Here is a 24,569-nt window from a genome sequence, read left to right on the forward strand (position 1 = left end):
AACCTGCACCAGGAGGGAGCGAAAGATGAAGGCCACAATTGGTGTCTGACTGGAGGACCAAGACTTTTCAAAGGATTGGCCCTAGTACAAGCTGGAGGCCATTTAAGCTTCGCTTCAGGCAAGGAAATTTATTGGGCCACCACTGCTGACACTGAGATTTGGGTTTTGGAATCCAAATATGCCCCTGCTTTATCAGAGCAGTAAAGCGAGAAACTGAACCCACAGAAGAGACTATCTTTGCAAAGGGAAGCATAAAGACTAGAATAGACAATTCATAAACAGAGATGTTTATGAATTACTAGTATGGGCAGTCAGTAGCATTCAGCACACCCGGCAAATGCATTTCGCACAGGAACTGTGCAGCGGCATTGGAGACAAACAAGAGCTACCGGTCAGGAAATCAGTGAGAAGCAGATTATTTCACTATGGCTCCTACCTAGTGAAAAGTGGGTGCTGTTAGAGATTCTCAAAACATTTACCTTTCATGGGGATCAGAAGTAGGGAACCCCAGGCCCACCATACCCACATGACCTACACCAGACATTATGAAGCAAGACCTGGTTCAGCTGAAATGGGGTTTGCAGGCACCCACTGAAGGCTCTGCAAGACCCGACAATCAGCTGACTATCAGCGCTTTGTGGGCTACACTTTGCCTGCACACTTTGATTTCAAAACACATGGGGCAAAAAAAGGCTCACGTGACATCATTGTAACAGCAGGTGATTGATGGGTGGCTTGCTCCACCCACTGTTTAAACTTGGCCCATTGGGGATTAATGGCACAGGGTGTGTGTGTGTGTGTGTGTCTTGATAGTCAGGAGGAGTACAGAGTTGATTTCAAGGTGGGTGCCCCTGATTAGAAGGGAGAAGGAGGGTGCTGAAGGTGACAGTGTTCACATTAAGGCAGAAGGGAATAGTCAGGACTCTGGGAGCTGCCCTCATTTTGTATTATTGCTTTTTATCCCAGAAAAGAAGCTGGTGCACGAGCCTCTCTGTGTAGTGTGGCTAATTAGCATGGGCAGTAATGGTGTGAAAATAAATGGAATCTGCGAAGCACTTTGAGATTCAGCAAAGTATCAAGGCACTAAAACAAAAACTCCAAACAAAGCATCCTTTTACCGGTATTTATCCCAATGAAATCAACAGGCTTCAATCTGAAAATTGCGTTCTCCTCTCAGATCCATCCACCAGCATTAGGATATTTATTCAGATCAAATCTGATGTAACATGCTTAGCACAACTAAAAGAAGATTGTGCAGGGGAGTGGGTTAAAAAAAATAAAAATCTCAGCTTGGCATTCAGATGAGTTGTTCAATTCTCTGCACAGACAGAGCCCTGAGAGGCTGCTTAGGTAGTTCTGAGCCCTCATCCCAAAATATCATCTGTTGCCTAGCACTCTGATTGGCTGTGTGAAGAAGGAATTTATTGGTGGAAAATGTAGACGGAGAGGAGGGGCTTGGGAGAGCACTGTGAAGATTATGGGTGTGTGCTCTTGCAGTGCCTATGTACACTGTAGATACATGCTTGTATCTAGGCACTGGTGCGTAAATGAGTGCATTAGTGTGCAATGTTTCAAGTGTGTCTGCTGACTCACAAACACTCTACACTCACACACGTACTTACTGCCAAGCTGTAAGTTATTTATGTGAAGGATTGACAGTGCACATTTGCACATGCTAACTTATTTTAAAAAAACAACCAAAAAAACACCTTGCCACTTCCACATCAATTTCTGAACCTGCACACTGTACTCCTCTTTAGAGACACGCACTCCTAAGGAACACCACTGAACTATGCTGCATATTGCATCAGCTGGAAGAGACACTGAAGGAAAAAGGGTAACACAGAAAGGTCTTTTAAAAAGCTGCTAGATCAGTGGCCACAGCCCAGGTTTCCATGACTGAGGCTCTTCTTGGCAGGCAGTTTTGTGGGTGCTTGGAGGACAGCACAAAGAAGCAGCTACTCCATCATGAGGGCACGGATGTTCGGCCTGTGTGATGAACCCACAAAGCAATAAATCAGCACTAGAAGGGAAGCAAGCTGGAGTAGATGCGCCTTTCTCTGTTCGGTTCCTGGCATGGCAGCCAATGTTTGACTGAAAGTGAGGCTTGCAGCCCGAGTTAGCAAATATAAGTGCCAGCCTGTCACCCATGCATCCATCCATTAGATGACTTCCTTGCCCTCCCCAAATCATTTCACAAGCGTGCTGCAACTTCCTTGGCTGTGGACTTAATAGTTCACTGTGTTCCTTGGCTGCTTAAAGACTGGTGGAACAAAGAAAGATTCCTTCCCTGTTCACAAAAAAACATTTTGCCCAAAGACTGGTTACCTTTCTGTCGCGAGGCAGTTGGGCAACATGCAATTGCAGCAGTGGCCGGGGGGAGGGGGAGGGGGAGATTGTGTATTTTGTCATCAAGCTATAGAGTTTTCATACAGATCTGTTAGATTAGGATGGTTTTTTGTGGCTCTCAATGCAGGGCTTTTTATTTTTGGGGGGGAGAGGAGGGGTCTGCCATAGCAGCCTGCATCAAGGTACCCCTCTTCTTCGGAGTCTTACAAGATTCCTCTCTGCTCTGATTGAGAAACAGCATCAGATGCCTGATAAATGGGTCTCTCTGTTGAAAGGGAGCTGAAGAGTAAATTACTGTAATAGAAAACGGCTTAAGTAGCAGTGTACGGTTCAACTCCTTTTACTGCAAAATCCATAGCACTAATTGCTTATTGACTCCCCAGCACGGTGACATCACCAGCAGCCAACCAACATCTCCTATGCAAATGAAATAAGAGGTAAAAAGATAGAAAGAAGCTGAGTGGCTTTACACAAGTCATGTATGGGTCTAAGATCAGTACTGCAGTGGGTGACAGACAGGAGGGGCTGATAGGGAGAGTATTAATTTTCTCTCTCTCAAATAGTCAAGATAACACAAGAAAATACTTGCTGAGGGCTTCCAGATCAAAGACCCCTAGCTTATTTTCTTAACTTTGGGGCCAGATGAATTCTAGAGCTTAATCTCAGCGAAATCAAAGGGGGGATTTCTAGGCTGGCACCAGTCTTTTGATCAGGGGCAGAATGTGGGTCTTGGGAATATAGGAGTTGAAGACACAAGTTAGACACCCAGCTTGAGAAATCCTATCTCATTGGGAAGCAGGAATTGTCCCAGATGTGCATAGAGGTTTTGCTGCAATGCTCCTCTGTAGTTACGATGGAAGGAAACAGGGAGGGGATGTTTGTGGCAGCAAAGTGGCACAGGTTGGTTCACTCTTCCTCTGCCCCCTCTAGCAGTGGTGCAGGGCCACAGGTGCACAAACCATTCAGGAAGACACTTTTACACTGGTATCACTTCTGGGAGAGACACAACACTGTGCTAACTGCAGCGAGAGGGGGGAGGCTTTTTTGTTGTTATCTTAACCCAAATGTTTCTTTTTAAAGCATTCTGATTTTTCTCTCTGCACCTCACAGTAGGATTTTTCTTCTGCAATACAGCTAGTCTTTCTTAAGCCACCCTCTTTCTCTCTCTCCACTCCACAGCACTTTGTCTCTTGTTCTCTGCGCCCCTGCAGGATACATCCTCATCTGTATTACTCCACATTTTTTGTCACCCCGCCCCGACCAGGTATCTCAGCCCCTCTGTAACCACTACTTCTTCCTTCACTCTATTGGTATTTCTGTTTTGTGTGCCCCCCTCCAACCTCTAGTCCTCTCCAGTTCAGTGGCAATAGCACACAAGACAGTCATTCCCCCAGAAAGTCATACAGTGTGAAGGAGTCTCAGATGTAAGTGGCCAGTGCAACATGGCAGCAGTGGCGAACTCTAGCATCTCAAATTTCAGTTGCACTCTGTGCAACACCTACATCTGTTGCCCCCCCTTTCTCCTTCCATTGGACTTCATAGTTGCGGTGACTGCTGCAATGCCCCAGAAGTTCCATGCCTGGTATGACCAAAATGGTTGCGTTCTCCTAGATCCGCCTTTGAGGGCAGGTTGGCAAATACAGACTTCTGAAGACAAGAAAAGGGATAGCAATGCATACATGTAGATTTTGCTGAGCTTTGGGCAGGTTGCAGGTGTGCTTCTTATGCCATGTTCGTTATGGCATAGGAGCCACTTAAACATAGGTCTTTCCCTTAGCATTGAGGGAACGTGAAGAACTGCGACCCATGTGGGATAGGTTTATGCCTAGACTCTTAAACTGCTTCTTGTGGCAACACTGAGATGGGGATGAGGCTAATCAAGGGGTGACTGAAGCTGCAGTAACTCCTGCGCTGCCAATTTAAGGGTGTATGTGGGGGGGGAGGAGTGAGGGCCTTAATGCTCCCACAAAGAAGTGGGAAAGGACTATGTAAAATGGCTACTTTGGAATTTCCTGAGAGGGTAACCAAGTGCTCAAGGAGAAAGCCACCATTGGTCTTCAATCCTTATGTTAAAGGCTTGTTCTCTTTCAACTGTTGGCTTATTGGGCCAAGAACGAATAACCATCACTTGGGGCCCTACCAGGGCTGACAGGTAGCTCTCAGTTGCAAAACACACACACCCCAGTACTTGGTTTTGAAATCCTCACAAGAGCAGGAGATAGTAAGAGTGTATGCAGAATAAGTACAGAAGCTAGAAGGTCTCATTCCTGGTCGGACACAGACAGTTCAGACCCCACAAGCATATGTAAAACAATTGCTGAAGTGAGCTGGTTGAGAGCAGAACTGGAAAGTTTGTCTTTTAGTTGCGACAGTTCAGATAATTTCTTAGGGCTCCTGCCACCGCCTCTGGAGAAGCCGCCTCCTCGCAATCTTCTTCTGCAACTGACTGAGCATCTCCACTTACAACAGAGACAATGAGGAATCACAAAGCAAACAGCATTTAAATGAAAACCAATTGCAGCAAGATTATCCCTTTTTAGGGAGCATATTTCAGGGTGGGGAAAAGTGTCACAAAGATAGATTCATTTAGCTGCTGGATGCCACCAAAGTAGAAATTAAGCACCAGAAGGAGGGGGAAAATGGGAACAGAGGAAATGTCTAAATAACACTATGCAGCTACCACATGGAAAGTGACTACCAAGCTGGATGAACAGTTCTCAGTACTCTGTACTCTGACAATAAATAAAATTAATTAATATACAATAATAACCTATTTTAATACAGCTCTTCCAGTAGAATTCCGCCCCCGCCCCAAAGCAAACATGACCGAAGCTAATTACCTCTTCATTTCACTGCAAGGATGAATCAGCGTCAGAGCCAAAAATAAATCAAGCAAGATCCCTAGCTCATTTGGCATCTCTCTCCAATAGTTCATTGGTCCACAACACTTCAGCCAGCAAAGTTAAGAGCTGGTTACCTTGTGCTAGCTTTGCTTCAGCCAGCATTGAGCATACAATAGTGACTCTATCGTCCCCTAGGGGTTTTATCTAACCAAACCTGAAGATCGTCTTTAGAGGCCCTGCTCTGAGCACCAGAGCTGAATGAAGTGAGGCAGGTAACCCACCAGAAGGACAGCCTTTTTGGTAGGGACACCTCAGTTATGGTCGGAACAGTCTTCCCAGATATATCTGCCTTTTCAGGACCAGGCCTTTTAAATAACTCCTACAGTCTGGGCTTTGCAGTTTGCAGACACCTGTGTTTTAACCTGAGGGTTGCAGAGAGTTTTGTTTCCTTGCTGTATTTATGTTGGTTTTACTTTGTTTATATGCTTATTTATGGTAAGCCATGCAGAGAACTGTATGTTATGAGGTGGCATTAAAATGTTGTAAACAAATAAATTGATCTTTTGGTTTGTGCTCTCCCCCCTGCGCCATTATCAAAATATTTGTGCAATAGTGAATAAAGTTTTGGTGCAAATTTAAAAATTGATTTAAATAAGTATCATGTTATCTTTCTGGTCAGTGCGATTTTAGCATTGCGCTAATCCCTGGTCCACACAACTTTTAAGAACTGAAACACTTTTTAGCTTACCTTTTTAAAAAAAAGATATGAAAGGAATTGTGCAGCAGCAGCACCCCTCTCTCTATATATATTTATAAACACTACAGTGCAAATTTAAAAAAAAAATGATTTTTAAAAACAGATCTTTTTCTAAAATGGTGCATTCAGAGTTGTTGTCCTCCTGTCTGCCCAAACAGCTATGTCCCACCCAGTAGCATGGACAGAACTTCACAAGATGTACAAAGTGCTATACCCACTTTAGAGTGTAAAATCCATTGCAATTTTTCTTGTAGCCTACATGGAAAAAAGCAATAATACTGGGAGGAGCCACCAGTCTGGAACACTCCTGGATGTTTCAGAGGCAGTGCCCAAGATTGCCAATTAACATAGGGAGCTATCATTACCTATTATATATTACTGACTAAAAGCTGTTTGTGCTTTTGGGGATTATAGTTACCCGGGGCGGGGGGGGGGGAGTAAAGCAAGTCCATTACTAATGTGCAGGAGTAAAACCATTAGAAGCACTTTTCTACAACTTGCTATGCCCTCTAGAAAAGAAACCTAACACCTGCCTGGCAGTTCTCACCTGTCTTTTGAAAATTGCTCTTAGTATTACTACAGGATTACAAACTACAATGTTGGGCTATTTTTTACATTCCAATAGAACATGAGAGCTTCTTCTTAAATGGCTTCTGAATGAACATTGGTCTGCTTATCTCGGGAAGAGAGGCAGCAGTATTTATAGATGACATGCTGGTGAAATCTGTCCTTGCTATGCCCCCCAAGAGGCAGAGATGAAGAAGCTGTGTTAGGCATGGTTTGATTTTCTGTCACTGCGAAGGATTTGAAACCAGCCCAGCCATTTCTACTCCTTTAGGTGCTCATGAGATACAGTTTCTATTTTAATTTAGCTGGTTGGTTCTCATAAGGATTGGTAACTTCCATCTTAGCATCTTATATGTAAATATCCTTGCTGGCAAATCACCTTCATATTACCACTGTAAGAAAAAGGTAACCTGGTCAGCTACGATGAATAAATGCCTGGTACTGGCTGTTTCACTGGACAAAAATAAAGGTGATGTCTGAAGGCACACACAGGTAGACACTTATTCACCATGACCTCTCTCAAAACACTTGCTTATCCTTCAGCTGTAGGAGCTAAGCACACTCTCAAATAGTAGTTAAAAATATTAATTATTCAAAATCATAATTAAATGACTGAGCCAAAGAACAGTTCTCCTATTTTGCTTCTCATAGAATAGCCAAGATCTGTTCGTCTTCTAGTATCCTACATGTTTATCTGAAGTAGGGTTAAATTCTCAACATTATATGTGTATGTCATAGTATGTCCTTTTCAGCTTGTTCAGAAGTATGGCGAGTTATTAAGTTTCTTAATGGCAATATATATCCTCCGCCCACAGGACTGGTTTTAGGCACTCTACAATTTCAGGTTTACATCCTTACATTGTTAACATCTGTGAAGGTCAGCTTGCTTATCTGTTTAGCCTACTACCACCTACTCTGACTTAACGGTCACTCTCCAGTGTCTCGGGGCGAGAGATGTCTTTCACATCACCTGCTAGCTGATTCTTCATTTAAACTGGAGATGCCAGAAATTGAATCCGAGACCTCCTGTTCATAAAGCATGTGTCGCACTACTAAGCCACGGTGGAGAGCCTGCAACTAAGAGAGAATTCATGTTCTGAAAGAAGAGCAGATTTTCTTCCTTAAGACTGAGTACTTGTGTCTATGTTGTTCAGTTTCCGAGCTGCAAAGTAATGGCCCAGTTGAAGTATAAAGGATCACAAGTTCTGGCATGCTATGAAAAAAAAAAATCAGTTATCTCTAGGGTTTGTTTTTGTTTTTTTGCTTCAAATGCAGTCTAAAGCAAATGCTCATAAACATTTCTAGGATGGATTATTTACCAGAAGGAAAATGGTTGGAACACCCATCAGGTGAAGCGTGTTGTGTACGGTATTCCTCTTTCTTCATCGTTCGATGGGGACGCAGAAAGAGTGGTTCCACTGAAACGCTTGTCTTTCACATCTCTACGCTTGTTTTGCCTCTGTGTTAGTTCATACTAATAGGGCAAGCAATCAATGGGGAGATTTTCATTGGGGAAATAATGCAGAGAAAAGGGCGAACCCCCTTCCCATTGCATTACAGTCGCAGATTTGGCTGGGGTAAGGACAAGAGGGAAATTTTGCCTCATTGCTTGTGCCTGCTTATCAAAACCAGTCTCTCACGACAAGAACCATGGGTGGCTAAGCAGATCATTGTCCCTGGCCTGGCTGGCGGTTCTTATTTGAATTGCACTCACAGAGGTTACTACCGTATTATACTACACTGTGGGCTAACTTTTGCATCTAAATGGAACCTGAGAGCATCTTATTAAATTGCTTATGTCTGGAAAATTGGTCCGCTTATCTCCAAGTGGGGGAGAGAGACAGTATTTATAGACAACATGCTGATGAAGTCTGTCCTTGTTGTGCCCCCAAGAGGCAGAGATGAACAGGGCTTTCAACCTCCAGCATCCAATCTAATTTTATACTACATCTCTGCTTGCCAGCCTCTGGAAACCACTCACTCATTAAAACCTTCATTTCCTTCTGCAAGCTCCATCTGATATTCTGCTAGTTCCTCTACACCACTGCTCTGGCTTGAATGCCTCTGAAACCATGTCATAGGATGCTGAGCCTTTCATCCCTAGGATGCAAGGCCAGATGCCATCTGCTAGGTACTGACATGTACAAGCTCCCAAACTGTGCACTGGGGTGAGGAGCAGGGGGAAGGGAGGATGCAAGTACCTGGTTCTTGAATATGATATGCAATCTAGGAAATGGACACAAATGCATCTGGCCTTGCTACTTTTTTCAATTGCAAAATTTGTTTTTCTTTATCCACCAGGTTGTAGGGATTTTTGTTGGACTCTGCAGCTAGAATGGAACAATGGACAGAGTACATGGGACAGTGCAGAAAAAATAAGAGGAGAATGGGTGTTAAGAGAGATTTGCTGGAAGTGTTGTTTCATGAGCTCCATATCATGCCTCCTGGACATTTTAACGCCCTTATGCCAATCATGAGGTTTATAAATGTATCTTTTTTACTTAAAAATTAGTCAGCCAAGATTCAGAGGAATGCCACCCCCCAAGCCACTAGATTGTGAGCTAGCAAGCCCCTCTGCAACTTGCAAATATATTATGGACTTCAATCTTCTCCTTGTCTGATGACCCTAATTACAGTAGTATTTGATTGTTGATATTAACCGAATTTTTCCGTTGTTATCTGTAATTTGAAACCATGTTCCTGTTATTCTTATTAGTTCAACACATCTCAAACCAGTTACAAGAAGAAAAAGTGGAAGGAGCACTTCCGGGTTGGAGCCTCTGACAATGGCAGAATTCCTCTGATCGGGAGGAATTTGCTCCATGGAAATCAGGGTCTGGCCGCCACGGCGAAGGCGGAGACCCACTAAAAATCACAGGCGGGAGAAGCCTGTGAACATGGGATTCGGCTGGCACCTTTTGCGCCTCCCCTACTCACAGGGAGACCTGGTTTCGGGGATCCGGAGCGACGTGGGGTGAGCGGCGCGGTGCTTCAAATTGACTGCTTCTTTCACGGAGTGAAGCCGCACTGCTGTTGCCGGAGAGCGCTGACTTTTTCCTGTGGACAATTTGATCCTAAACAACTACCCGTGAGTAGAACAGAAAACTGGATTTTTAAATGTCTTAATTTGGCACCGAAACGGGGAGGTTTCAAACAGGAAGTCCGCCTCTCCCTTTTGTAAATAGATTGAAGCAAAGAGCTTGCAAGCTAAAGTCTTGGAAAGTCCTCTGTAAAGGATTAAACTTCCATCGGCTAAAATCATTAAACCCCCCTTGGAAGCAGGAGAAGAGGGGAAAAATTTTAGGATCGCGTAAGCCTGCAGGAGAGAGTGAAGAAAGTTAAATTACCACTGCTCTGAACCTGGAAACGGGCTGCTAGTAAGACTGACGTTTTGGGAAAGTTCATTGACTGTGAATAAAACGTATCTTGACAGCTAGTTAAATAAGAGAAATACATTGTTTCCATTGTCTCCTTCTGCGTTTAAAAAGGAGTAAAAGTAACTGAAAATTGAAACTAATTTTATTGCTTGAACTGTGCTTAAAAGGATTGATACAAATAGAAATTGTGTCCCTCTAGAGGGAGCCTTTGAAACTGTTACAAGAGTTGAGCTGGTGGAATCTCCAGCTGCAAGATAAAAAACCATGAGAACCAGGGATTGACCTTGGATAGGTTAAGAATGTCGACAGAAGAAGCCTTAGTGATTGCATTATGTAAGATAAGTGATTCATTGGAACAGCTCCACAAGAAGACGGATTTGATGACTATTAAAATTGATAACTTGGGACAAAAAGTGACTAATTTGGGACAAAGAGTGAACATCTATACAGAAGCCGTTCAGGAATCGATGCAGGAATCTACTTTGGTGTGGCAGGCTGTGGAGAAGGCGAGGGAGAAAGTTGTTGTTGTTGAACCTAAAGTAATACGGGTGGAGAGGGAGAGAGCCCCAGCCTTACAGAGACAATTTGATGACTATAAGTTGTTGCCTTCTATGACTGAATTCAGAGAAGGTCAGATTTTGAGGATTGGAGCCCTGCTTGGACTGGAGAAGGAAAGTTGGATAGATCACCTCATGCAGGGATTTACTGGACCTGGGTCAGGAGGAGATTGGAGTTGTGGGGACTTTCAGATTTGGAGGGATTTTGAAACACGTCCTGAAATATCTTTTAGATTTTAGTTTTAACTACGGAGATTTGGCTGACCTGTCGAGAAGGAATAAAAACATTGCTAGGTCGGAGCTTCCCCGAGATCTACTCTTCAGCATCAAAGGAAGGAAATTAAGAACAAGATCAGCAGAAGACAAAGTAAAGTGCATGTATAAATATGAAGAAGACCTGCAGAAGGGACTTGGAAAAGAGTTAAGAGCCTCGGACAGAGGATCACCAGGTTGATGAACTATATGGAATTGACGGAAATGACTGGCAGTATCCGAGACCAGGGAGAAGAGACAGTGGAAGAAGATTGGAAAAAGTTCAAAGTTTATTTATAGAAATACTGTAAAATTAATGAGTGTCAGAAAAATGTTGGAATGAAATTATAAGGCTTTAGTAGAAATGTTATAAGGAGTTAAGCATAAATAAGTATTATAGTATTAATGGAAAATAAGGTTAAAATAAGTTAAGATAATTATAGAAAATATAGAAATATGGAAAGGAATTGCTGAAACAATTAATACAGTGGTGCCCCGCAAGACGAATGCCTCGCAAGACGAAAAACCCGCTAGACGAAAGTGTTTTCCATTTTTCGAGGCGCTTCACAAGACAAATTTCCCTATGGGCTTGCTTCGCAAGACAAAAACGTCTTGCGAGTTTTTTCCCTCCCCCCCTTTTTCTAAGCCGCTAAGCCGCTAATAGCCGCTAAGCCGCTAATAGCGCTAATCCGCTAAGCCGCTAATAGGGATGCTTTGCAAGACGAAAAAACCGCTAGACGAAGAGACTCGCGGAATGGATTATTTTTGTCTTGTGAGGCACCACTGTAGAAGTGGAATACAAAAAGGGAGGTGAGAGGAGGTCGATGAAACAAGGGAATGAAAGATAAGGCATTGAAATGGTATGATGTATGTTTTTAAATTGTTTTTGCTTTGTTTTGTTTAGTCTAATGTGCTAATGTTGCATTGTGTACTGTTTATATATTGTATCGTTTTTTCCCCTTTCTTTTGCTTCTTCTTTTTCCCCTTTCTTTTTCTTCTTTGTTGTAAGGTTTAAAAGTAATAAATATTATTTTAAAAAAAGAAAAAGAAAAAGTGGAAGGAGGAGAAGGAAGAGGAGAGAGATACAAGTAAATGGCAATAATAACAAGCAAAAGAAAAAGTAGAAAGGAAAAATAATGATAAAGAGCACCCCCCCCCCCGATGCCTATATTGCCCTTCTGGGCAGTAATGCTAAACTAAGTGAAAATGAGCTTGACTGTTCCAATAATCCTTCCTTATTCCTCTCCTGCTCTATGCTCCAGAATTAAACTTTCTAACCTGCCTCCAAGTTGTACCACAAAAGGCTGGGATGTTTTGGCAACTTGGGCCCTGGTTGTCTTAATGCTACTCTCTTTCAGCAGTAGTTACATGCCCGCCCTTCCAAAAGAGGTGACCCTGGCAAGTTGTAAACCATTTGCCTTGACTGACTGAGATTTCACCAAGTTGGGATGGAGAGCCATTGGTGGCACTAGCTTTCCTGATCTTTGTGGCTCTCTTAAATCTCTGCAACATCTGCACTAAACCAGTGGTGGAATGGAGAGGCAAGACAGTGAATGCAGCTGCTGTACTGCACCGTTGACAGTAGACAGCAAACATCTCTTTCAGAATTTGCACCATACACATCAGCTGCTGGGGAGGGATTACACAGGTGCAACACACACCCCTGTTTACTGGATGGTGGCATTTGATTTTGTGTGTCTAGCATCACGCCACTTGGATATGAAAATGTACCGCGATTACACACATATCATTATGAGCCACTAGTGTAAACATCTATTCTAGCTTCTTTTACAAGGAGGGTCCTAGGGAATCACAGCAACAGCCAACTGAGGACAGAGGAGACCTCAGTAATTACTATAATTCACATTCCAGAGAGACAGTAAGGCCGCCTCTCTCACACAAGGGCCCAGCAATGCACCCAAGGCAGCCTCTCTCACACAAGGGCCCAACTATGTAACATTAACTCGTCCTACTTTGATGGTATCAAGGGTTTAGGGTCAAATTAGAGTAACCAAAATTAGCAAGATGTCTCAGAAGCCAACCTCTTGCTGGTGGGGAAGAAGAATTAAAATCATTATAGACACTATAGTACAGATAGTTTTTGTGCCAGACTACAGCTCAAAATCCCTCTGCTAGTTAGTTATGTTTGGGTAAGGCAGTTTCTGAGGGCTTTGGGGAGGAGTATGAAAAGTGATAGTGGAGTTAGAGAAGACCTTTCCACCCAACCCGCTTTCAAATTGAAGGAGACAGTCAGCTCCATTTCCCCATCCCATACAAAACTACATTGGTTGCCTCACCTCCTTTGAGTTGCCAATTGGAATGAGGCAGCAAAGAAGCAGGGTGTGCCTTATTCAAAATGGCAGTCATGTTAGATAGCACAACAAGGCTCCCACTTGACTAGGTAAGGCGAACAGCTGAAAAATGATTGCTTCTACTATAATGGTGCTTGTGAAGTGTCATGTGTGGTTGGGGCAGGAGAGGCACATCTATCCATTATTCTAGAGCAGTGGCAGGGGAACTTGTGGTACCATGGCCAATGGTCAGAGATGTTAGGAATCTGGAGAGTGATAGGGTTCCCTACCTGCCTGTCCTAAAGAGATTAGAGGTTCTACAGGCAACTTGGCACATACCTCTGTTATGCATATGGATTATTACTTTTTCCCTTACAGGAGAAAACAACACATACACAGTTATCTCTGTGATAACCCAAGGGGGGAATTCTTCTGCAAAAAAGTGTATCTCATTTCATGGCTGATTCTAGCAATCTATATTAATGGCAACACAGAAAACAACAACCATACTTTTGCAAGGCAAAAATCGTCTCCAGTCCCTGAAGTATGTCAAGAGTGAAGTGAATTATAATCATGTTGCATTAAGATGGTGTCCATAATCTAACAAGGAACCTGTGCACATAGCATGAAAGTGCTAACTTTAAGACAGTCTGGACACACATGCTCTTGTTCTGGGTCTTAGATAAATAGTTTCATGTGGATGAAAGTGTTTGTGTGGGGGCCTCAGCTTGGAATAAATATTGTGTCAGGGCAATGCACCCAGGTAGAACAAGAGTGAGGACTGGATGTAGAGAAAATAACAACAACAGAAACCCTGATTTTCATAATTTGCAGGTGCAAATTCATTCACCAGACGTCTTAAGTCGACTTTCCATTGGAAAACTTGCATTGTCCCTGGGAATGTTCACACATAACTCAGCTTCACTGAGTACACTTAATTTCCTTATTTAACGAGGTCAAAATTCATTGAATTCATTCAAGTTGACTTTAATTAGCAGAGTTGCCTTGCATATCAAAGTGGAAATCAGCTGCACAAATTCAGCACAACTGAACTGAGACATTCAGCTTCAGCTTCAAGGCCTGTTCTAATGTAACATTTTGCAGCTGAAGCGATTTCTGTGGCTTCATAACTTTGAAGGCATTTATAACTGGTCATCTAAGCAACTTGTTCATAGACAATCCCAAGACTGCCAACTGTCAGGAATACTTTCACGGTTCACAGGACTATCTCAAAAAGCAGGTGGCAAGGATGGCTCATTTGCACAAAACACTTTCATAAGCATATAGCCACAGGAATGATTCCAGGATCCATCCCGTTGCTTCCAAACACTATACTGAGAGCGAACAGTAATGGCTGGAACAAGATCTTTTGTTTCCACTTGAGGTCAGCATTGACAGCAGCCAGTCAATCACCCACCCAGATGCTCAGATTTTGTTTAAAATAGTATTTCAAAGCCTGATACAAGCAAATTGTTTTTCTGTGGCTACCGTGGAGAAGTTTTGAAAAAAGGAAACAAACTGACACACAATGACAAGAAGCTTATATTTAATATTCACAATATTTAATTTGGGGGCAATGGAATAAAGCTCTAACCTCTTATGCCCTAGTTCAGCAACTCTTGTGTGCATAAAGGGATGGTCCTTTGCCCTCAAGGGATGCATCTGTACCACACGTGGACAAGCTTCAGGTCATTGGCTGCATGCAGCTTTCACAGGCCCTCAACTGTGGAACACCATGGGTACCCACTCAAACCCTCTTGCCACCGAACTGTCCCCTGTGCCCATGTGTCTTCCTCCCTATGTAAGCTATGAATCCCTGGGGCTGGGGTGGGGAGTGCAACTGTGATGGTGAGGAAGGCAGGTGGGGACAGCTCTCCCCAAGTGCCCATCACCTTTGTGTACAGGTGTCAGTCTGCCTGTGTCTGGTCCCACACCAGCTCTTACCATGGCCCACTGCTACATGTGTTCCTCTATCATGTATGCAACCCATCATAATTTTTGCACCAGTTTAACTGTCATGGCTTTCCCTATTGAATTTTGGGAGTCACTGTTTGGCGAGGAATCCACAGGTTGAAGTGCAGGGGGAGGTTTTAAATACCAGCTGCAGGTCTTTAACCTGGGCTAGAAGGTTCTGAGATACAGATATAGCCTGAAAATTGTTTTTGCGGCTTGGCCTGCAGATGATAAGACACATTGCCCATGTTTCATTCTCCAGCTGAATGTGAGAACATTCGCAGCTGCTTCTAGTGTTCCTCGCTACAGACAATAAGGTACCTCGGGACTTGGCTTCTTAGTTCTGCTGAGGATGGATGAGCTCATGTTTCTTTATATAGATATCCCGTCAGATTCCTCTCCATAGCAACACGTCCTGGCGTGACAGCCTCTGGGCTTGTGCTGTCAGAGAGCCTGGCTGCTTGAGTCTGACACCGCATCCTCCCCATCATTGCAAACAGCACCCGCTCAAAGGCAACAGACCGGAGAGGAACCAGCGCAGGTAACAGGAGGGTGGATCAGCACGCTGCTACAAAGCATCACTCTGCCTCCTTCACAAACACCATAAGCCAGGAACAAAGCTGTCTTCTACACTGCCTGGTGCCACAGTGCCACCTTGTGGCCAAATTATTCAGAAACAGAATTTACTATGCAGCAAGAAGCTATGTACAGATTTTTAAAACCCCAAATCCTTCGGGAGGAAGGGCAAGAGAGAAATCCAGCAAACAAGCAAACAGTGTATGTGTGTCAGCAATTTCACATTTGAGTTCTTTGAGAACTCTCAGGCGGATACATCTGGACCCAGCGATTCGTCAGTTTTTGTTTTCTCTATTAGGCCTAGAACTTCACCTCTTGCCACCACTGTTTTCCTCTGTTCCCCAGACTCCCTTTCCTGCAAAGTTAGTTCAGATCCCTATCTGCCCTGTATCTTCTGCTGTGAAGACAGATGCAAAAAAATTCATTCAGCTTCTCTGCAATTTCCCTTTTAGCACACCTTTAATTATAATAAAGAGGGCATCCTCTTGGTCTTGGCAGTACCTCTCCTGATCTGAACCATACACTCCACTTGAGCTTCTGATATTGCATTTTTGAACCACTCCCAGCTCAGGGGTCAGGATTCAAGGGTTCAGGTACAGGACAAGAAGTTCAGAACTGGATGGAAGTGACAAAGATGTCCCAATAAGCTTCCCCACCTCTGCCACCAAGTTTTAAAAGACAAGGCATGGTGCACTCCCCATGAGACTCTCTTGCCTTGTGGGAATGTTAAGCTTGCAAGTGCACGCTGCATCAGGGTAGGTGCGTCTGCTCCCATTTGTGAAGGCTTTATACTCCTATTCTATCTCTAGTCCTGTAGTCACCTCTTCCTTTTCAGCCCCCATCATGGGCGGATCAGAACCCGCCCCAGAGTCCACTGAGTGGGTGGAGAGGGCCCACTTCGCTTTCCAAAGTGGCTGAAATTGGGGCGGGAAGGGGAGGTTCTCCCTTCCTCCAACACAAGTTCACACAGCACAATCCTCCCCTCTGTTTCTTCTTCCTTCTCCATCTGAGCCAGCAAATCCAAGCCTAATTCCAACAGTGCTGCAGGCTCATGACAGTACATATGACAGACAGTGCAAGACACTGGAAAGCCCACAACACCTGCTAGGTTTTTTTGGGGGGGGCGCGGAGTTTATTGAGTTACTTTATTAGAAGCTTAGGTCATGGAGAGGAAGGGCAGAGTAGTGTGCCCTGGCCTCCTTGCCCTGCTGCTAAACTCACCAACTACTTAACTTGCCTTGATGCTTTTTCAGCTGAAACAGAGGTGGTTCATCAGCTGGGGCTCCCCTTAGCCCCTGCAGTGGGCTCCCCTTGCTACAAGAGTGACCCAAGAGGTTCTGCGTGATAGACAAAATCACCCTGATGATTGCACTGGCACCAAGAGTAGAATTTAGTCCTTTAACCCAATGCAGAGGACTTCATAAGCACTACACAATTCAGATCTACATTCATTAACTCCTCGTGGTCCATGTTCATAAGTGGTCCCTATACAGTGGTACCTCGGGTTAAGTACTTAATTCGTTCCAGAGGTCCGTTTTTAACCTGAAACTGTTCTTAACCTGAAGCACCACTTTAGCTAATGGGGCCTCCTGCTGCCGTCGCGCCGCCGGAGTACAAGTTCTGTTCTCCTCCAGAAGCAAAGTTCTTACCCCGAGGTACTATTATCTGGGTTAGCGGAGTCTGTAACCTGAAGCGTATGTAACCCGAGGTACCACTGTACTCAGAAGGCTTGTGTTCTTCTCTGGGAGATGATTTATAATGAAATGAAAAAGGTATTTAAATATACCTTCCTGAAGAAACCAGAGGCCTTTCTCCTGGGCATGGTCGGCCAATTGGTGCCAAAGAAGGACAGAACATTTTTTATGTATGCGACAACAGCAGCAATAATACTCATCGCAAAGTATTGGAAGACTCAAGATTTGCCCACCCGGGAAGAGTGGCAGTTGAAGTTGATGGACTACATGGAATTGGCGGAAATGACTGGCAGAATCCGAGACCAGGGAGAAGAGATGGTGGAAGAAGATTGGAAGAAATTTAAAGATTATCTACAGAAATATTGTAAAATTAAGGAATGTTAGAAAGATGTTGGAATGAAGTTACATGGCTTTAGCAGAAATGTTATAAAGAATTAAGTACAATAGATTGTAAATGGATTAAAGGAAAAAATAATGTTAGAATTTGTCAAGTTAAATGATAAGACAGAAAATTGAGGAAGATGGAAAGGATTTTCTGAAACAATTAATTGAAGTGGAATACAAAAAAAGGGAGGTGTGAGGAGGTCGTTGAAACAAGTAAAAGAAAGTTAATAACATTGAAAGTATTGGATGTGTTTTTTTCCAATTGTTTTTGTTTTATTTTTGTTATGTATATGTAGTATTTTTGTCTTTGTATTGTATCATTATGTTTAATTCTTTTTCTTTTTTTTCTGTAACTTTCAAAACTTTAATAAATATTATTATTATTTTTTAAAAAAAGAAGGCTTGTGTTCTTCGCAACAGGGAGAGAACTCCACTTTGGTTTTTGGTTTTTTTTGGAACCTTACTGCTTGAATGCTGCTTTCTGCATAGAACCCCCAAAGCCATGTCTTACCTGTCAGAAGATGCTGCTTGAGTTGAGCATCGCAAAAGGAACTGGGAGGTGATCGGTAAAGGGCTTCATTATCTAAGCCTGTAAATGCAATAGAAATGGGGGGGGGGGGGGAGAGAGAGACACACAGTAAGATTTTCTTATCATACAAAAATGGTCAACTAATCAAGGGGGCCTTGAAGAAGTTCCAGGCAGTGAAATTACACCACCAAGAGAAAGGGTCCAATTATATTTACACACACACACTTTACAAACTGAATAATTTATTCCTTGAACAACTGCATTTCAGTCACAATATTCTGACCCCGTCCACTTTTGCCTCTAGCACTGCTCACTATCACGATGCGGCCCCTGGAAGGTGGGCCTGGGATGGACCCGGCCCTTGGGCTGAAAGCAGGGAACCAACTGGGCACTGTCCAAAGGGGCAGAAATAATGAGCCAGCTGCCTCCTCTTTACAAAGGCCACTGCTTCTCTGGAATTTGCATATATACTAATAGCAAGCATATACTGATCAGCAGTTTAGGATGTGGAATGTCAAACAGCAGCAGCAATGAAATCTAGCAGCAACAGAGTTTTTTCTTATACCTTCTTTTTCCAACGCTTCAACAAATCTCTTTACAACCAGCAGTGCTTGTTCAGGGAGATTTAACCAGTCAACAAACTCCATCTGCCCAGGAGGTCCTGTTAGGAAGAGAGAGGCAAACAAGACTGTTGAACTCATACACTCCTCATTCCAGCATAATGAAAGCTAGGACTGTCAAGCAGCAAAATTGTCAAAGTCTCCTACAGGCTCAAATTTGCAGGATATGTTTGGTGCTAGCTGGCCAGGTACTATCTTTAAAAAGAATAAAATTGATTTGGTTGCTACTTCCAGCTACTAAACTGAATGAACAGAGGAAAGGTAGAGAACCTGTGACCCTTCTCTAGGTGTTGCTGGGCTACAACTCCCAACATCCCTCACTAGTCACAATTTACTTGCATGCCATTGAGTTTAGAAGAACAGAAAATTATCATGTAGTTTGAGCAAGTCACTTGAGTGTCTCACTTTCCCCCACCTTTGTCGGATCACTCTTTTTTAAAAAATTAAAAACTATTTTTTATTATTATTTATAAAATGGCTAAAGTTTTTAAGTGCTGTACAAAAATTTAAAAGCAACAATGGCCCCATCCACAAGCTGATAATCTAATAGACATGATGCCAAGGAGGAAGCAGGAAAAAAGCAGCTTCAGATAGTAATTCTTTACATTAAATGACATTGTATCACCCAGGCTCTTATTAATTTCCCAAGACTCTCATTGCATCACAATTTGTTCAGGAGGCGCTCTTAACTATATTCTATCATCAAAAAGTCTGTGTTCTCTGTATTTTTAAGCTATTCTTTATCATGGATTTTGTTATACAGTACTCTTATCTTAAAAGGCACAATCTATGTACAATATATATTGTGGGTTTTTTCTTTGCTGTGGTTGTCAGGAAAACTACACTGCGTCTGAAGTTTTTTTGTCTGTAGTTTTTCTTAATGACCTTTTTTGGGGGGGGAGAAAGCATGTGGATACAGATGGTCTCCCAATTCTAATATGTATTTAAGAAAGGTACAGAAAATCTGCTTCATAGCTCCAGATCTCCAAAACATGGACCTGACTTTCCTGTGCAGGTTTCCCAAACTGTGACTATTGCACATTTATCAGCATGAATCCTGGCCAGCAGATGGCCCTAAAACCACAAAAATCAGAGTCCTGTTCCAGTCCCAAAGAAGCGGTAAAATGGACAGCATCGGAATCTCATCCGGTATTTGAAGCTGGAATTACGGACATCAGCGCTTGGACAAGGGCTCCTTACATTATAAAACCCAAAGTGAGCTAATCTCTGCAGCAGCTTTGCACAGCAGAGTCTGTCAGGTACAAAAAAATACCCAAGTGTCTTATGATACCTTGAAGAGCAAATCATCATACTGTAATAAATTTTAAATGTGTAAATAATAAATCTTTAAGGTGCCACCAGACTAGACTTTTGCTGCAACAAACTAACAAGGCTACCGCTCTAGAAATTGTTACAAAAATATTCAGAAGTAGACCCTGTACATTCATGTTTATATTTGTAACTCTCTTCAGTGCATCACCGTCTTGACCTGGACTCTGTGGGTGTCAACAGCATGATGTACGGGAAGAGCAGACATTAGGAGTGAAGTGGGAATGGTCAGCAAAAACTAGAGTTGCCTCATTTTCTGCATCAGGAAATGCAGGAGTTGCAGTTTTCAGTCTTAGTGTTCATAGAGCAGCACTGAGTCGCTCCAAATCCATTCCCGTGTATTTGATTGCTGTGGTGAATGATGCAAGAGATTGTAAAAGAAGTTCTTTCAGTGTCTACTCTAAACTAAGTCTAATTAGGTTCAGGTAAGTGTGCAAAGGATGTGGTCTACTGCACAATTCTCTACAACCCTGCAAAACGGGATGCTGCAATTCTTCCAACTTTGAAACGGGCAAAGAATCAGAAAAGCAATATAAGAGAAACAAACATTTGTGCTTTGAATATATTTGAGCTGACTCCTATTGGCAAGTGCAAAAGTGAAAGCTACCTCTGAAAACCAGAAAACAATTCCAGCAGAAATAAATGATTACAGAGTCAACAGTTGCAAAGTAGCTGCTTGGCAAGGAGACGCTGCAGTTGCATACACACATATGTATTCATAAATGTATACATACATCTTTTTATTTGTATGCTGACTTTCCATAGATAAAACCATGCTCAGGGCAGCTTACAACATGAAAAAACAGGTAACTAAAATAGCCATCAACAATAAATAAAAGTGTGTGTGTGTGTGTGTGTGTGTGTGTGTGTGTGTTGCTTTGATATTTTAATTGCATAAAACATCCTGTAACTAGTCCCAGTGAAATATGGTGTATATATAAATATTTCAAGTAATAAAAATAAATGAATAAGGGTTTATTTCCCACGAAACTGGCACGTAGTAGGAAACTACTGTCTGGCAACCTGATACCTGACTATCATTTCTTACTCTACACACACTTTTGCTTCCTCTCTGTAGCACCTTCGGGGGGGGGGAGTGGAAACTACGCTAGGTCAGGCCAGGTAAAGGTAAAGAGACCCCTGGCCATTAGGTCCAGCTGCGGATGACTCTGGGGTTGCAGCGCTCATCTCGCTTTACTGACCGAGGGAGCCGGCGTACAGCTTCTGGGTCATGTGGCCATCATGACTAAGCCGCTTCTGGTGAACCAGAGCGCACGGAAATGCTATTTACCTTCCCGGCAGAGCGGTACCTATTTATCTACTTGCACTTCATGCTTTTGAACTGCTAGGCTGGCAGGAGCTGGGACCAAGCAACGGCAGCTCACCCTGTCACAGGGATTCGAACCGCTGACTTTCTGATCGGCAAGCCCTAGGCTCTGTGGTTTAACCCACAGCGCCGCCTGCCAAAGGACCATCTAATCCAGCATCCCGTTCTCACAGTAGCCAACCAGATGCCTGTGGGAAGCCTGAAAACAGGACATGAGCGCAACAGCACTCTTCCTTCTTGTGATTCCCAGCAACTAGCGTTCAGAGGCATATGACTTCTGGCACTAGGAGAATGCTACTGTGGCTGGTAGACATTCACAGCCTTATCCTCCATGCATTTGTCTATCCCACCCTTTCAGGCCATCCAAGTTGTTGGCCATCACTCTGCCTTGGGGTAACAAATTCCACAGCCAAGTGATGGAATGTGTGAAGAGGACTTGAACATTTCAACTTTCAGCTTCCCTTAACGACACCAGGTTTTAATATTTAAAGAGGAAAAGAAAAACCTCTCTGCCACCGCTTCTGCAGCATAATACAAAATTTTATACACCTATATAATGTCCCCTCTTTCCTAAACTAAAAACACACAAATATTTATTCCTTTTTCCTGAACCTTTTCCAGCGCCACAATATCTCCTTTGAGGAGAGGCTCCCAGAAATGTACACAGTGTTCCAGGTGTACGCCATGGATTTATAATATGACATTAGGATATTGGCAGTTTTATTTTCCACCCCTTTCCTAATTATCCCTAACATGGAACTTGTATTTTCCACAGCTGCCACACACTGGGTTAACATTTTCATCAAATTATCCACCATGACCCCAAGCTCTTTTTTCCTGATCATTCACTGCCAGTTCAGGCTACACTAGTGTTTATGTGAATTACATTTTTCCTCACCAGTGTGCATCACTTTACACTTGCAGTGTACTAAGATATCCCCCAATCAACTGCCTAGAGTTTCTATAATTCAACTGTTTCCATCATTTGATGTGAGAGACTGGTGGGCCCCTGACGAGTGTGCCCTGGAGCAAGGGGTGCTGAACTCTAACGTGGGAGAGGGGGGCAGTGGTTTGTGGGGATCTGCATGAGCCGGGAGGCAAGGATCAGAGGCAGGGGAAACTTCAGAGCTGGAGGAAGAGGTAGGTCAGGCAAGTGAAGGGCCCGGTGCTTCCCCACCCATTCCTGCACCACTGTCTCCCAGAGCCAGGAGGGAATTGAAATGGGAGGCACAGAGAAAGTTTCCATGCAGGCGCAATTTCTGGCTGTGTGCATCTGTTGGGGGAAGGTACATAAGCTGGTGGTGTGAGAGTGGCCCCCTGTTGCTGCAAATGCTCCCTAGAGTGCAGGGTTGGGAATAGCTGCCTAGCCATGAGATTCGTGTGCATAGATATCCAGAGCTATAGAGAATAAATACTTAATTATCTGCCTTGGCTGGGAAGCACCCTTGATATTTTATATATTAAATGTTTGTAATTACTTTTACTGTTGATGTTTTATTGTGCAACCAAATAAATGGAATGACTCTGCCTCCAGGAATGCCAAAGGTGTTTTTTCTTATGTAGGTCTTCCTTTGCACACTTGTTATAATCCTGTTATAATCCTGTTAATTGCAGTGCCCTAAAAAATCCAGTTTTGCCATTTTCCAACAAACTAATTTGCTGTCTGAAACAAATGCCACACAGTACTCCATGAAACCTTGATCCTGTCTCACCTTAGGGTTGATTCACAGTACCTCTGGTACCATGTTGAAATGCAGATTGGTAACGTGGTCCTAATCCATAGACAGAGGAAAGTGTCACCAGTTTCTACACCAGCCACACATAGCCTGACAGCACTAGCTTTTTCATGCTGATCAGCAGTGAGAAGACACTGGAAAAGTGGACACTGTGTGCCCAGAAGAATAATGTGCAGAGTGTACTGCCAGCTCCTATGTGTCCAGGTTCTCATGAATAAGGCTTTGGCCAAAGCCCAAGGATTCAGCTTTGGTTGAATCTGGATTTCCATCAAAACAATCCTAAAACTAAAGATCAAATGCTGAAATAAAAAAAAAAATGGGTCAAACCTCAAGAGCTGGCAAGTTTTAGGGACATTGGTAGGCACATTGGTGTGCAAGCAGCTCACTCAACACAAACTCAGCAATGCCATTTTTCCATGTGCCTAAAGCAATGGCCTTTTCACAAGTTAGGAGAAGTGTGTTCTAAAGGAAGGGGGAAATCTCTAATGATGGAATTTTAGTTGAACTAAAACCCCATTTTATTATGTGTTGGTTTGAAGCAACTCCTCTTGTAAAACCCTGCCTGTCAAAACTGGGTCAAGTTTGTTTGTACTCTTTGGTTTCATTGGCTCTTTTCTGACAGCTGGATGGGCGGAAGGAGATGCTTCTCTTCACACCTTTGCCATGAGCAGCTGGGCAGGGAGGGAAGGCTGCCAAGGACGCCAGGCCCCCAGGGAAAGGAGGGGGCAGAAAGGGAGCTCTAACTGGGCAGGATACAGCCGGATGCCCGGCCATGGTAGCTGAAATCGGCACGGGTCGTGAGCTATACAAGGCCAGTAAAAGCACCAGCGCTCCTTTTCCTGGGTGCAAGCCACACTGAAGCCCCTTTCATTTGCAAAGCAACACTGTCCTGGTTTTTCCTTTCTTTCCCCAAATGCAATTTAATGATCTTTCAGGGATCTTTCCCCCACCCCCCAGGGCAATCCCGTGAATCCGAGAGTGTAACAAAAGAACTACGAAAGAGGCCGAAATTGGTTAAATTCAGCCAGGCAAGCAGTTAAAATGTAACCAGCTCAGTCAGATGGGTGTTTTTTGTTTTTTTTTCTATGTGCAAGACTGATTTTGTTGCCTTGCTTTTTTTACAAACTCTGACAATCTGGCTTCATTGGTTTAAAGGGATATTTCCTGGAATTTCATGCTAAATTCTTCTGTACGTGCTGCACAGTTGTTAAGCTACCACATGATTCCTGGGGAGAATTCACAAGGTTCTATAAGATTTGGTGTCCTCTGGGCTTTGGGAAAGTAAAACTAAGGCTCCTTTCTTTTTATTATTTCCTAGAGCTGCTCTGGATAGAGAGTTCCCTGACAGGTAGCTGGACAGCTAGTTTGTTAGGAGCTTCAGTCTGAAGGTAGCAACCTATTGTGATTATACGGGGGGGGGTTACCCTT

The 24,569-nt window shown here is 43.4% G+C and overlaps 1 protein-coding gene across 3 annotated transcripts in view; it reads right to left on the bottom strand.

Moving 5' to 3' along the window:
- The window catches only part of LOC307218218 (phosphatidylinositol 3-kinase regulatory subunit gamma), a 240,605-nt gene that overhangs the window by 204,560 nt on the left and 11,476 nt on the right, over window positions 1-24,569 (bottom strand). For all 3 annotated transcript variants that reach the window (XM_079980307.1, XM_079980305.1, XM_079980306.1), the window contains exons 3-4: window positions 18,695-18,790; window positions 18,112-18,189 (exon numbers count right to left, since the gene is read on the bottom strand). In XM_079980307.1, coding sequence (XP_079836433.1) covers window positions 18,112-18,189; window positions 18,695-18,790 — 174 coding nt within the window. The remainder of the gene's footprint in view (window positions 1-18,111; window positions 18,190-18,694; window positions 18,791-24,569) is intronic.

This window comes from Podarcis cretensis (genome assembly GCF_951804945.1).
Source record: "Podarcis cretensis genome assembly, chromosome: 6".
Lineage (NCBI taxonomy): Eukaryota > Metazoa > Chordata > Lepidosauria > Squamata > Lacertidae > Podarcis > Podarcis cretensis.